This window comes from Miniopterus natalensis, chromosome 9, assembly GCF_054644295.1.
Source record: "Miniopterus natalensis isolate mMinNat1 chromosome 9, mMinNat1.hap1, whole genome shotgun sequence".
NCBI lineage: Eukaryota > Metazoa > Chordata > Mammalia > Chiroptera > Miniopteridae > Miniopterus > Miniopterus natalensis.
The window spans coordinates 11,414,236-11,428,234 of record NC_142089.1 but is presented as its reverse complement, the minus strand read 5'-3'; the positions used below and the strand labels follow the sequence as shown (position 1 = coordinate 11,428,234).

At 40.3% G+C, this 13,999-nt stretch overlaps 1 protein-coding gene across 2 annotated transcripts in view; it reads right to left on the bottom strand.

Annotated features, from left to right (window-relative positions):
- The window catches only part of UBR4 (ubiquitin protein ligase E3 component n-recognin 4), a 118,081-nt gene that overhangs the window by 79,904 nt on the left and 24,178 nt on the right, over positions 1 to 13,999 (bottom strand). For both annotated transcript variants that reach the window (XM_087820201.1, XM_087820202.1), the window contains exons 18-29: positions 10,884 to 11,053; positions 9,378 to 9,660; positions 8,605 to 8,740; positions 7,593 to 7,672; positions 7,004 to 7,132; positions 6,147 to 6,329; positions 5,879 to 6,001; positions 5,562 to 5,791; positions 3,600 to 3,721; positions 2,951 to 3,048; positions 1,590 to 1,747; positions 658 to 867 (exon numbers count right to left, since the gene is read on the bottom strand). In XM_087820201.1, coding sequence (XP_087676327.1) covers positions 658 to 867; positions 1,590 to 1,747; positions 2,951 to 3,048; positions 3,600 to 3,721; positions 5,562 to 5,791; positions 5,879 to 6,001; positions 6,147 to 6,329; positions 7,004 to 7,132; positions 7,593 to 7,672; positions 8,605 to 8,740; positions 9,378 to 9,660; positions 10,884 to 11,053 — 1,922 coding nt within the window. The remainder of the gene's footprint in view (positions 1 to 657; positions 868 to 1,589; positions 1,748 to 2,950; positions 3,049 to 3,599; positions 3,722 to 5,561; positions 5,792 to 5,878; positions 6,002 to 6,146; positions 6,330 to 7,003; positions 7,133 to 7,592; positions 7,673 to 8,604; positions 8,741 to 9,377; positions 9,661 to 10,883; positions 11,054 to 13,999) is intronic.

Sequence of the window (13,999 nt, the reverse complement as noted above, 5' to 3'; positions counted from 1 at the left end):
CTCTGAGATAACTGCTGTAGTCAATGGCTAAAAGTCCAAAGGTCCATTACTGTTATGGAAGAAAAGGAGGTAGGGAGGGAGGAAAGGGAAGTGGGGGGAAAGGAGCCCCCCTCCCAAAAAAACTCTGGTCTCTTCAATAACATAAAGTAAGGAAATCCCAGTACTTAAACCTTTTACTTACACAGTTCTCAGTGGGGTAAAACTAAAGCTTACTCAACTATTCTTTATGGCTCACCCACATCAACATGGCCTAAACTATCAAAGTCAAACAATGCTGTGAAACTACCTAATTCCACTGACCACCCATCTCAGAAACTTCATCATAAAAATATTAGAAATTTTATCAGTTTCTTTGTACACTTATGACATCTAGTACAGCGCTTCATAAGCATCTTTTGAAATATTTCAAGTTTCCAAATCTGAACATTTAAGCCTTCCATATTTTTCATGTTCATTCCTAAGAATTAATCACAAAAGAGGATTCCAAATAACCTTTCACATATGTCCACAAGAACATGAAGTGCACACAAGTACAGAACTTTGTTAAAAAGCACAATAAGCAGCTATCAATTAATGACATAAAGGAGCCTGTGTTGGTACATTTCACTGAGAGTAGCAGGTCACAGGAACCTGGCTGATCTCCTCTATCAGGCTCACCTATTGGGATCCGCATGATTGGCCAGAATGTTGTAACAACCAGTGATCAGCTTTTCATACACACGAGCCAAGAACTCATCAGACTCCGCCGGGCCCAGGATGCGCTCCAGGGAGTTGCTACTGATCTCAGCGACACTCTCAGTGCTCGACTCCAACAGAAGGGGAAGCAGGGTCCGAATTACCTGAGGCGGGTTCATCTCATCAGACCAACTTCAACCGAGAAAATGGAACCAAGTTAGTGAATATACTCCTCCAAAGGGCTGAGGGGGATGGGGGTGAGGGGAAATAGGGCAATTCAATCATTATTGAAGGGAAGGACTTTTATTCTAGCCTTTTTTTCCTTTATAGTTGTTTTTTACATAGATGCAATCACATAATTTCCAATTTTTTCATTGTTATATCAGAAGCAAAACTCATTTCCATACGAAAAATTCATTTATTAAAATAGTAAGATATATTTTATGATACTCAGAAAAGAAAATTAACTAAAACCTAAGCTAGCAACCCATCCCAGATAACTTTTGTAGAAGAACTGCCAGGAATCTGGATCACTTTTAAGGCAATGTGATATAGGACTTCACCCGTGACCTGGGTACAGGAAGACAAAATAACCGCTCCCTGGCCTGCCCTAATCCCCAAATGCCAATGTCTAACTCCCGTTATGATTCTGAAAAAAACATGATTTCAAATACATCTCTGTCACCTTAAAATTTATACCCAGAGCACCTCCAAGTGACAGTATGATCTAAAGCCAGCATGCCTTTTCCACAAAATACTGCACAGAGAGGGGAGGAAGTACTCTGCTTCCCTTCAGAACTAAGTTAAAAATCATCCTAGGTGAACGCTCATACTTCTAAAGCAACAGGCTTTCTGCTACAGAAGCATGCACAAAGGCATTATTATGTAGCTAATTTCACATAGCAGGTACTCACACAATAAGATCTCCAGTCAACCTGACCAGTGAGAGGAGGGTGTGCTTCAGGGAAGCAGCGAGGGGCAGACTTTGGCCACAAAGAGTCCCCAGGTGAGCAGCCTGCACAGCACTGATGTAACTCTCTGAAGGGATGGTGTCATTGGCAAATGCATTTCGCTGAATGGAGGCAAAACAAACATGAATGGACAGGCCATCTACCTACCCAGGATAAAATTCTCACATGGGGAAAAAAGAAACCAAGCTGACATAAACTAAGGCCCTGTTGAGGCTTACAGACAATGGCTCTAGCAGGTATACACTACTGTTCATCCTGGGAAGGAAAGCTGGTGGAGTGGAGAAAGCATCTAACAAATTTTAGTTAGTACAAAGTTAATTTAAAATTTTAAAAGTTAAGGTTAAGTTACAGTTTAGTTAGTGCAAAGTTAAGATACCCAATATCACTTTCCAAATAATTAGAATATACTACTTTTGACCCTGGCCAACTTGGAGGTTATGGGTGCCGATCTCCCATATAGTCAAAAATCTGCATATAACCACATTCAGGCCTCCACATACACAGGTTCCCAACCCTGAAATTGATCCTTGAATACCACCAGATTGAACTGCACAGGTCAAATGAAAAATCCACCTGTAAGTGGACACGCACATTTCAAACCCACATTGTTCAAGGGTCAACTGTATATTCAACGTGAAAACTGTTGTGTCTAAAAACTGAGAAGGATCTGGATTTTGCAATCTGGGCCTCCATTATAAATCTTAATTATCCTTGTACTATAGCTCCAGGTGATGTAAACCAAAGTCACAGTTACAAAGCAGGGGAAACAAGATTATAATAGTTGGCTTTTCCAAAGAACTGTAATCACAGAATAATCTGTATATAGAGGTAATCTCAGTAAAGAGTACACAAAGTTCAAGTAAACAGAGAAGCCTAACAGTCTTCTAAAAGCCTAGAGAACCTAAAAGCTATCCCATAAAATTATGACACGAGAAGCATATTTTCTTGACATAACCTAAAATGGAAAGAGTTAACATTTACTGAGAATTCATGCCAGATAATGTGCTAGACCCTTCACATTTAATATACTCAATTTTCACATCCCAGTGTTTAACAGATGAAGAAAACTGAGGTTCGTAGTAACAAAGTGGTTGTCCTATAATATGGTAACACAGACTTCTTAGCAAAAAGACCATATGGGTATCGTTTGCGTAATTCAAAGCTTTGATGAACGCCTCAGCCATAGCAAATACAATGGCAGCACGGGAAGGTCTCTTCGTAGCTACTTTCAGCCTGAAGAACAGGAGTAGTGCACAGAAGGACTGGCGCTTTGCATCCCTACTCCCGGAAGGCCAGACACTCACCCAGGATCCGATGTTGGGAAATTCATTGGTGTTGATGTTGTTCCAGGACTCACATACCCCCTGCACCGACGACGGCAAATTCTGAACCAGTGCTGGACCTGGCAGCAACAAAAAGAACAAGGAATTATCACAAGAGAGAAAGAATTGGCCACAGCATTTCAAAAGCCAGGCCGAATGCAAGAACAAGCAGTACCACAGCCCAGGCTGTCAAAATAATTATTAATGCAGCTGAGACGGGTGATGGATAGCTCCACAGCAGCATTACATCCAAGAACTAGCTAACTGCTTAACAGCCAACGATCTCAACTGTAAGCTTTTCGTTTCCCACCATGACTCACTTTCTAATCTTGCAGGTAAAGCAGACAACTAAAAACAAGACGCAAAGTGAGGGCAAGTCATTACAAGTCGAGCTAAAATCACTATTAAATATCTGCTGCTCCTTCTATGAGGAAGCACTGCTTTGACCCCTCTTCTCCTTAAGATAAGCCTTAGGGGAGGAGTGATGAAGAACAGCATTCAAGGAAGTAGTGAAATTTGATTTCTAAAAGTGAGAATATCTGAACATCAAAAGGTTATTTAAAGCCTGAAATTCAGGATAGTACTGATCATACTGGTCATAACCATATTCTGCAACAGCACACTCACTTACCCAGTGTGTTCGCCTTGCACCTACTAGAGCCAATAGCTAAAACAGCAGCAAAGCCGTGCAATTTCTCCTGGGAAGGTTTTTCAGTGGATCCCTCTTCATTAAAGTTCTGTAGCAAATAGGCTCTGAAGAAAAAATAGTGGGATATGTGAAAGTTGAAGGAAACTACTTCTATCATAGATAGGAGAAACTAACCCTGGAAAAGTTGGAAAAACCTGTACCTGTTTCCTAATCTATTAAATATGCTATAGGGGAGAAAAAGGGACATCTGTAATATTTTAAACAATAACAAAATTTAAAAAAATTAAAATAAAATAAATAAATAAATAAATAAATAAATAAATAAGCTGTAGTTGATAGCTCATGCCCCTTTCTGGTCTCTTAAGAATTCCAATGGGGCCCGGCCGGGCGTGGCTCAGCGGTTGAGCATCGACCTAGGATCCAGGCGATCAGGGTTCGATTCCCGGTCAGGGCACATACCCGGGTTGTGGGCTCGATCCCCAGTCGGGGGAGTGCAGGAGGCAGCCGATCAATGACTCTCTCATAATTGATGTTTCTATCTCTCTCTCTCCCTCTCCTTTCCTCTCTCTGAAATGAATAAAGACATTAAAAAAAAAAGGCTTCTGCTTTAAAAAAAAAAAAAAAAAAAAAGAATTCCAATGGGTAACTGTTTCCCAAAGAATATCACATTCTCTGAAATGCTCCCAAATCATAATTTAAATATAAATGAGTTCAGGAAACAGTGAATACTGTTATCGACCCTTCTCCCCCTGGCCTTGGAAGATTGGCAATGTATAAAGGCTCTGAGAAGTGTGTATATATGTGCGTATGTTTTAAAAACTTTCATCTCTCTCCCCCCCTCCTTTCCTCTCTCTGAAATCAATAAAGATGTTTTAAATAATAATAAAAATAAAATAAAATAAAAACTGTTTTATTTACCCAGCAGTTCCCAAACTTACTTGCCCGGAAACATCTAGTAACAGTTCTATTTAGAAAGTATTGGCCTAATTGGCCAGATTAAAGCCTATAAGCTCCCAGAGGGCAGGGCCGTAGCTTTGCCACTGCTATACCCTAGCACCTAGAAAACCACTTGGCACACAGCAAGTAGTCATATTTGTTATTCATGTTTATTGCTCATACGTATTTGTTCAAAAATTTGCCTCAGGCAACAATCCTCTCTGTACTGTAAGGCATTTACATTAAAAGACATTGGTTAAAGGTTTACAAAGATCCAAGTCCCTGTTGACATAAAAGCCCCATAGGAGCTAAACAGTGAAATCCTACAGGGACCAGACAAAATAAATGAGCTTAAAGGGGCCCAGGGAGCACGGCTACAAGCGTAGTCACTCCAAGTGCAGCTCTGGTTTGTTACTGACACGTGGGAAGTCAGGCCCAGTTCTGCCAGTACTTCCAACACAAAAAAGGCGAGAAACTTTGATTTGTGAATAATCTCCCTATTTTTATACACTGAAAATGAATTCTAAAATATTTTGACAGCATGAAGAACAAACAAATATACATGGCATGCGATGTACTCTAACTCATTGAGAATTTGTTTCTCTAACTACATACCATAAAATCTAAACAGCTTCATCTTAGTGAAAACAAATGACAGAGCTTAGAAAAACTACATTATCTTTCTTTGTACGTCCTTTGTACCTCACAAGTAAAATGCTAGAAAATATTAAAAGGTTTATAAAAATTAAACTTTCTCTTGACTCTTACTGAACTATCTGAAAATTCCCCTCCCTTCATATCAGAGAAGAAAGAAAAGAAAAAGAGAAAAAAAACCTAAGCTGATAAAAACGAAAACCCATAAAATTCTGTCATGGGGATCTGAAGAGTGAACAGTACTTAGAACTACAAAGCTCAATTTTAGGAATTTTCAGAATCCTGAAGAAAGTAAACCACCCAAGGATCTAAACTCTCCCTTTCTGCCACCTCTGGGCAGGCAGCCCCCCACACCTAGTGAATGACGCATAGGTGTCGATGAGCTGCAGTGTGGCCGGGAGGAGGTTCTTGGTGATCTCAGATGACTTGTGAGGATCGGTCTCGGCAGCCATCTTAGAAAAGTGCTCATCCAAAGAGACCTGGACCTTCGAGATAGCAGCATCAAGGGTGTAGATGGACTGCAGACTAGGAATTTCATGGAGCTGCAAGATGGTGGTACAGTCGATGCTACAGAATGATGAGATCTTTAAAAATACCAAGATATCAATGAGTTGTGGCAAAAGGCTGTGGCAAAAGCCAAATTCCATCATATGGATCCAAAACTAGCATACCTGTCGAGCAAAGTATTCCTCCACAATTTCAACATCGTATTTCACTGAGCTGCACTTGGTGGCAGCCAGTTCTAGAAGAGAACCGGCGTGTTCAGCCTTCATTCCCTGTTTGATAAGGTGATCCTATTTGGACAGCAAGAAACAAGCATTCAGAAGGTCAATACAGACAGAGTCTGAAGCTTTCATTACCCTTACATTTAAAAGCTTCCAGCAGCACAGAGACTACAGGGTACCCCTTGGCAGCAAGCTCTGTATTCCACTGTGGTACCTTTATCCAGTTGACATAGGAGCTGATCCGGAGGCGAGAAGACCACCGCAGGGTGTGTAAGATGTCACATTCACTCATCTCAGGCGAGTTCATGGCCAGCTGGTTCATGTAAGTCTTTGATGGTGGTAAAATTCCTAGGATCCTCCACAGTATCAAGAAGTAATATTGAAGGGCACAGGCCTCCTGGAAGAAGCAAAAAAAGCAATCACAGAAGTAGCAGCACTGCCTCGAGGTCTCCCTAACAGTGAGAACTGCTCCAAACACAACTCTCAACGCAGAATAGTGCGGAGTCCCAATTTCCAACTGAGATTTGGCTCTCAAGTCTGCTCTCAGGACATGCTAGAGAATATATCTAATAAAGAGGAACATGTGAAAGCACACATACAAATAATTTGCTCCATATCCTGTGCACTTCACAGGCCAAAAAAGCTGTTCTAAGACAACTTTGGCTCCCCAAATAATTTAATAAGTAACCAAAAAAAAGCAGGACATTGTCCTCGGCAGGCCCACAATCAGCTGGCCCTCTCTGAGGCCCGAATTGCTGCTAAGGCTTCCAGACAGAGACACATTCCTGGGACCACAGGGATCACCCATCAAACACTCACAGGATATGCAATACTTAGGTGGCCATTAACCCTTAAAGTCACATTTTCCCCAATGTTAACAAAAGATGATAAATTTATCTCTAAGATGAACATAACCACCTTAACTACATAGAAATACTGAGGACCAGTCAGTTTTGCAAACAGATATTCAGTGAACTGGTTAGGTCCTAGAAGGGGATTTCTGGTAGAACTGCTACCCAGTTATCAAACAAAGGCCAAACTTCCTAACTAGCCCAGCTCCCTCTGCCTTACCAGAGCGGTTACAGTCTTGTTCTCCTCTCTCCTGACCGTGTCAAGCTGGGACCCAGCTGCAAGCAGGGATGTCAGGGCAGTGTAAAGCTCATCGTAACTGACAAGCTTAGAGAAGAGGACATCACACGCCTAATACCAAGAAAGAAAGACAATCATTTCTTCTTCTTTTTGGAAATTTTTTTTCCTACTACCTCCACTATCGCTTAACCTAAAGAGTTCATTTAAATTCTGATTGACAATTCCTTATTGCAGCAAGATTCCCACTCAGGGTCCTCACTCAATTTAGCACACAGCGCAGGCTTTAGAATAGGGCAACTACGTTTGTCCATTAAAACGTTGGCATGTGAAAATGCTGAAAGGGTCTTCAGGAATGATGTGTCAGAGGTGTCAACCACCAGGAGGGCATCCCACAGCAGAAGTGGAGCCCAGCAAACAAACCTCAAAATAGCATTTCCTCTTAGAATAAGCTCAAACTTTAACACAGACCAAACTCTCTCATTACATAAAGTCATCCCCTTTCCCCGACAGACTGATTTTGGTGGAAACCATCTGACCCGCACATAAAATGGGGTTTTAAAATTCCTGGTACCACAGAATCGAGTCGGTTCAAATCATCTTCTGAGGCTTCTGGAGACAGGACACAGTAGAATCTGGGTTGTGGCACAGCATCTGAAAAATAATGTGCTTATTAAAGAAGTGCTTTATTCTCGGCTCTGTTTATTAAATGTAAAATGTAAAAACTAAGAAAACACTTTGGAGCACGGTTTCCCAACCTTGATGCTATTGACATTTTGGGCCAGATAACTGCTGTGGAGGCTGTCCTGTGGATGACAGGATGTTTGGCACCATCTGACTTTCTACCCACTGAATATCAGGAGCACACTCCCAGTTGTGACAACTAAATATGTCTGCAGACACTGCCCAATGTCTCCTTTGCGGGTGGGGGACACAATCACCCCCAGTTGGGAACCACCACTCTAGGAGTTAAGTAACATGCTCTATGATCAAGCTAATCAACAAAATTGTATCATTGGACTACCTTAAACTTAAATGCTATTTCCCCAATTCCAAAGGGACTAATAAGAGATCCCAATGATAGTAAACTCATATGAACACTTGATGAAAGTTTCCACAAAATACACTTAAAATCTAACAATCTTCAGGATGAGAGCAAACACATACTAAAAATGAACACAAGAGGCATCTCATCAATGGACAACTAGAAACACTAGAAAGAATGTCATGGCTCCCATTATTTTTTGAATATTGACTCTAAAGGAAATTTAGCCTATGAATTAGAATCACATCCTTAAGGGAAATTAAATTTCATCACCCAGAGTGGCAGGAATAAATATACTGCAGTCTATGGCCAGAAAAAAAGAATTCCTAATTTTTGTGTTTCAATGTTTTTTGTTTTAAAATAAATGCTGGATAGGTGAGCATCTATTTCTGAAAATGTTTTAAATCTTTAGGTACTTGCCACCCATTGGGAGTAGACTAAACTAGTGAGCAAAGATCCTCAAGGAATTTCCAAGCTCCAAATTCAATCCTGCCCATGAGAACCAATGAACCAGTTTCTTATTGACAGTCTTTTTTCTGACCTGATGAAAAATGCTTGGACCAGTTTTCTTCTACTTCTTTGAAACCATGATAGAGGGGGGTGGTCGTCCGGCGGCTGTTGCTGTCTTGGGAGCCACTTGCCCACCCAAAAGGAGGACTGAGCAGATTTTGCTGCACCTTTTAAAACAAATACTCAAAGTAAGAAAGGTACACAGTCACCATGCTGCTTTTCACTCCAGGCATGATGTAGACTAATGCATCAAAGTTTGGGGAACTCACAAACTAAAATAAAATCTTAGACTTTTCTGTGACTTCTTTTGGGAAGTATCTTTTTGCTGGAGTATAAAAGGAATAGTGCTCAGTGGAACATTTTAAGAAATGCTGAGTATAATAATCCTTAACTGGCCCTTCCATCCTCATTCTGGATCCCTACAAAGGAATTCACTGATGCATAAAATTTATCGCTCGACCATCATTCAACCACTAACAGACACTCACTGAGGGCCGATGCTCAGGGCACTGTGCTAGACAAGGCAAGGTTAAGTCAAAGAAGGAAACCTGTGAACAGAGCCTATAATCCAGTTTTAACAAACACAGCAAATCAAGTAACTTACATCTATCGCTTCTGGCTAAACAATGAGTGTGAGGGCACAATCACAAGTCCCAGTGGGCTCCTCCTAAGGCTACTCAAACACCTACCACAACGAACACCCAAAACCTCAATGAACAGGTCACCCTGGTTTGGATCATGGTTACGCGAGAAGAAAACACTCTCAATAGCAGCTAGTAAAGCAAACAGAGCATGTCCACGTACCTGCTCAAACAGATACACAGGGGCTTTGGAGTACTGGTGAAGCAGATAATCGAAGATCAAAAGAAGGCGAGCCAGGATGAGAGGCACAGAGCGCATCTGGGCCTCCATGTTGGCGCTCAACTCCTGGATGATCTGCACAAAAAGGACCAATATGGCCCGCCGGCCTTTCTCGGTGAGGTTGTGGAAAATGAGCAGCAGCAGCTGCAGGTGTTCCACGTTCAGGTCTTCCGTCTCGCTGGGCACCGTCCCCTGCAGGGCATTCTGCTTCATTGTCAACAGAAACCTAACACAGAAAAGGACAGTATGTCCGGTGGGAAATATCAGAACACCCTCCAGAGTGTCACCAGGCCAAGTGCCGGAGGAGAGCTAAACTTCTTAAACCCAGGCACTAAGACAGCAAATGGAGGAAGACAAAAGGCAACTGGAAAGAAAAGATAAAACTAAATCTTAATTACAAAAGAGCCAGGTTCATCTACAAGAGCCCTTCAGCAATGTCAAGGGCAACCACAGAGCGTTATTGCCAACCCAAGCCATTTGTGACAATGGAAAAGAAGGTAAAGTCGCAAAAGGTGGTGCCTTTTTTTTTTAAATTAACAAACCTGGTCAGGTAGAAACAACTATTACTTTTCCCTATGCATTGATTTTAGAGTTTACTTTTTGTTTTGAGAGTTTACAGTACAGGCTAAATCAATGCATGATAATGGTCTAAAATAATTCAAATCTCTGCTATTCAGGTAACTTGTTGAAAAGCTTTCATGCAAATATGGAATAAATGTAGCCAATTGTTTCTACTGCCTTCGGCTATTAGAATAGAGATTTGTATTTTAATAAAGGTTTCCCGCACCAAAGCCCCCCCAACCTCCTGGTCTTTTTGCAAGATTCCACCAGGAAAGATGCAGGGTCTTTGGCATTCGAATGGTTTATGCTTTCTCAAATCCCGCATTAGTTATTTGATCGCAGAATGGGGGAGAAAAAAGCAAAGCCTTTTAGGAAAACAAACCACTCTGAAGACTTCTAACCGTGTAAACAAAAATGGCAAATATAGGTCCATCTAAAGAGGATTTATTTAGATGTTTAATCTGAGCTTCCTCCAAGTGAAAAGATTCTTTGAAAGTTGTCCAAAAAGTCCTGTGAGTCACTCTAAGTGGTTTCATGTTGAAAGCAATATAACCAAAGACAAGTTGGCCTCCCTGTTCCCTCTTTCAAAAAACCAGGTCAGGATAAAATTGGTTACGTTCACGATTCAGGTTCTATCTCATAACTGCAACCAAATCCTTTCTGTGCTGAAGGAAGATTCTGTTTCCAGACCATAGTTTACATACCCCTGTAGTCTTTCAAACAGTATGTTTTTCCCCAACCCCCTCCATCAGAAACACGTTCCTCCACCCGCATCACTTTAAACACTATCAGAGTATCACCCCAGAGGCACAGGTTAACCACAAAGAACTCAAACACACAAAAAAGTAAATAACCTTCTGCACAGGGCTTCTCTTGGCATTTTCTTACCTGTCCCAAACTTTAATGCATTCAGGGACATCGGGGTCACCTTGAGCGGCAGCTTTATGTTGCCAGATGAGCAGGAGGCGTGAAAGTACAGAGAGGCTTTGCGGGTGGATGTACAAGGGCCACGGGCCCTCAGAAAAAGGAGCAACTCCCAGCTGCTGCAGCAGTGTGTTCTGACATGAAAGATATACAAGAGGCCATTAGGCAAAGGAAGCGCGTGAGGCCAAAGGTGACAAATGCTCTCTAATGCCACTTCTTAATATTGGAAGGACTATTTAAACAAGTGAGGATGCAAAAACTCAGATTTAGAAGTGGCTTTGAAAAAGATCATTTCATTCAACAAATGACAAAAATATAAAGAAAAAATTACTAATCTAACCCCATTAACAATTATCATTAATTAGTGCCAGAAACAGGGTCCTGAAAAGCAGAAATGCATTGAGACAGCAGAATCAGGTAATATTCCAAATGGATAGAACATGAAAAGTCTGTACTTTCCAAAGAAAACTTGAACAACTGTAATAGCTAACATTTTTTCTTTCATAATCAGTTACATACTGCAAATAACACTCAAAATGGGGAGATCCAACATCTTGTAGGTCCAACAACTCATATTAACAGTATTAGCAGGGAAATTTGCCTGTAAGATGTCAAGGCGTCTAGGATTAACCGGGGCTGTCTGCCTCCAGTTGTGGTATGTCTTTCAAATGAGCTTTACTTTCAGCTCAGTTGTCTAAGCTGCAACTTATCTTCTCAAACACACAAACTGAGCAGAATGCCAATGGAAAAGCAGACAAAAGGGTGCTTTCTCACTTGGCTTCAGAAAACACAACTCATGGTTACCTCAGGACACAGGATAAATTTCTAAGTCTGCCAAATTAAATTATATTTTCATAAAATATCCTAGAGGACCTCATTCCTTGGAAATAATTATTCAAAACATCACAGATATCATGAGTAGTTCACACATACCAGGCAGTTACCGTAGGCTAAGCGCCGCACAGTCACACTAAATGCTCAGAGCTGTAACGTTGGGTAGGTAGGTATGTGCTCCACTTTACTGATGAGCGAAACAGCTCAGAGTGGTTTAAGGACAGGACCAAAGCCACAGATTACCAAGTAACAAAGCCAGGTTTACCTCTAAAACCTACATTTTTAATACCTATGCTCAATACAGCTGTAAATGACTTCTCAAACCCTGACTCAAGGAAACAATAAAAAAAAAAAAAAAATGCCTGAGCTATATAAAAAATAAACACTGTAGCACTAGTGTAATAAAAAAAAAAATCAGAAAAAAATCTACATGTTCAAGGGACATGCAGCCATAATGGTGGCAGCTATAAAGACCAAGGTAAACATAAAAACATTATATATATATATATATATATATATATAAAATTTAAAAAGGCAGAAAACGAGATGTATCAATGTTCTGATTACAACTGTAAAACTATGCAAACTATATAGAGACTAGACGAAGACACCTGAAAATTAAAATCATGAATTTGGTGAAAGAAGTATGGTTAATATACATATATTCCTTACAATGTTACTTACACAATATTTTTAGGTGAGGTTTTTGTTTGTTTTGTGTCAGTTTTTTGTGTCTTTGTGTCAGTTTTTAGGCCTCAGAGCCATAAGGAATGAATGAGCTAACATTCCTCAGCAACCTGGTTTTTTCCTAACACTTCAATTCCTCTTACCTCTAAGCAAGAGGAACTGACTTTCTAAGACGTGAAACTTAGCCACAGCAGCAAATCCCTGGCCCGAACCATTCATTCCGAGTACCCTTTTCTCCAGCCCTCTTCAGTGCTGGTGAGGTTTCTGCCTGCCTTCATCTCATCTCTCTTACTATATCCATCCATTTTGACAGTTTCTCATTACTTCAACAATTGCCTCAATAATTCCCAAAGCTGTACTACCAACCTTAATTTTTTAACTCCTGAATTTCAGACTCACATTTCCAACTACTTTCTAGATGTTTTCAGCCCACTGGTACCTCAGAATTTCATCATATTTAAGATGATTTTTCAATAATAGTAATGTAATGGTGACAGTTTAAACTAAAAACATTGAAAACCTAGTGTACAATAATTCTTGTATACAATTCTTGTATGCAAAAATATAAAAAATGTCTTCTCATTTGATTGAAAGGGCTATAAAATTCAACCTACCAACAAAGGAAGCTATATAATCACGTAGGAAGCACCTCTGCTGTCTTTAGTGTACTCCTTCGTTAGCGGAAAGCGTCACACGCACTATACGATTTTGTAGTCTACACAACAGCTTCAAGACTGGCCTACCAGAAGTGACTGAAACAAAGTCATGTTGATAAGCTTACACTGACTCGTTTGTTTTTAAAAACAGAGAGAAAATGGCAAATAGTGCCTCATGTAGAACCTAAAGAATCATTCTGAGTAAATGAGTAAATGTGAAATAAGTAATCCGTGAGTAAACATAACCTCTGAGCTGACTTAAATCTAACAGTGAGCAAACTGAGCACTGAGTATCACTTCTCCTACCCCAAGCCAGCTCTCCTTCCTCACTTCCCTATTTCTATGAAAGACAACACATCCTTCTAGTCTCCATTTGGGATTAAAACCCAGGCAGTATCTTAGACTCCTTCCTCCCCATGTCCTTCATCCCATTCAAATAATTTTCCATGGTCCCTACAACAGGTCCCCCATCCACAACATATATCCCTTTTTCTCATAATCCCACACCAATTCATCTTTATTTCTTCAGTGTCTGCAACAGTACCTGGCACATAAAAAATGTACAGTGAATGCTTACTAGTATACTGAATGAATGAACCTACATCACTATAGTAATAACATTACTAAATTATTAGAATTCTATAATACTAAATATAATAATAAATATAGTAATAGTAACAAAGTAATAAAGATAGTAGCTAACGTTTAGTAGGTACTAGCAATAAACTAGTATTAAAAGTACCAGACAATTTTGTGTGTGTGATAAAATAGCATAACATAAAATTTATCATTTTTAAGTGTACAGTTCTGTGGCATTAATTTCATACAAATTAGGCAACCATGATCACCACCATCCATCTCTATCCAGCACTTTATCTTCCTCAAATGAAACTCTGTAGCCAT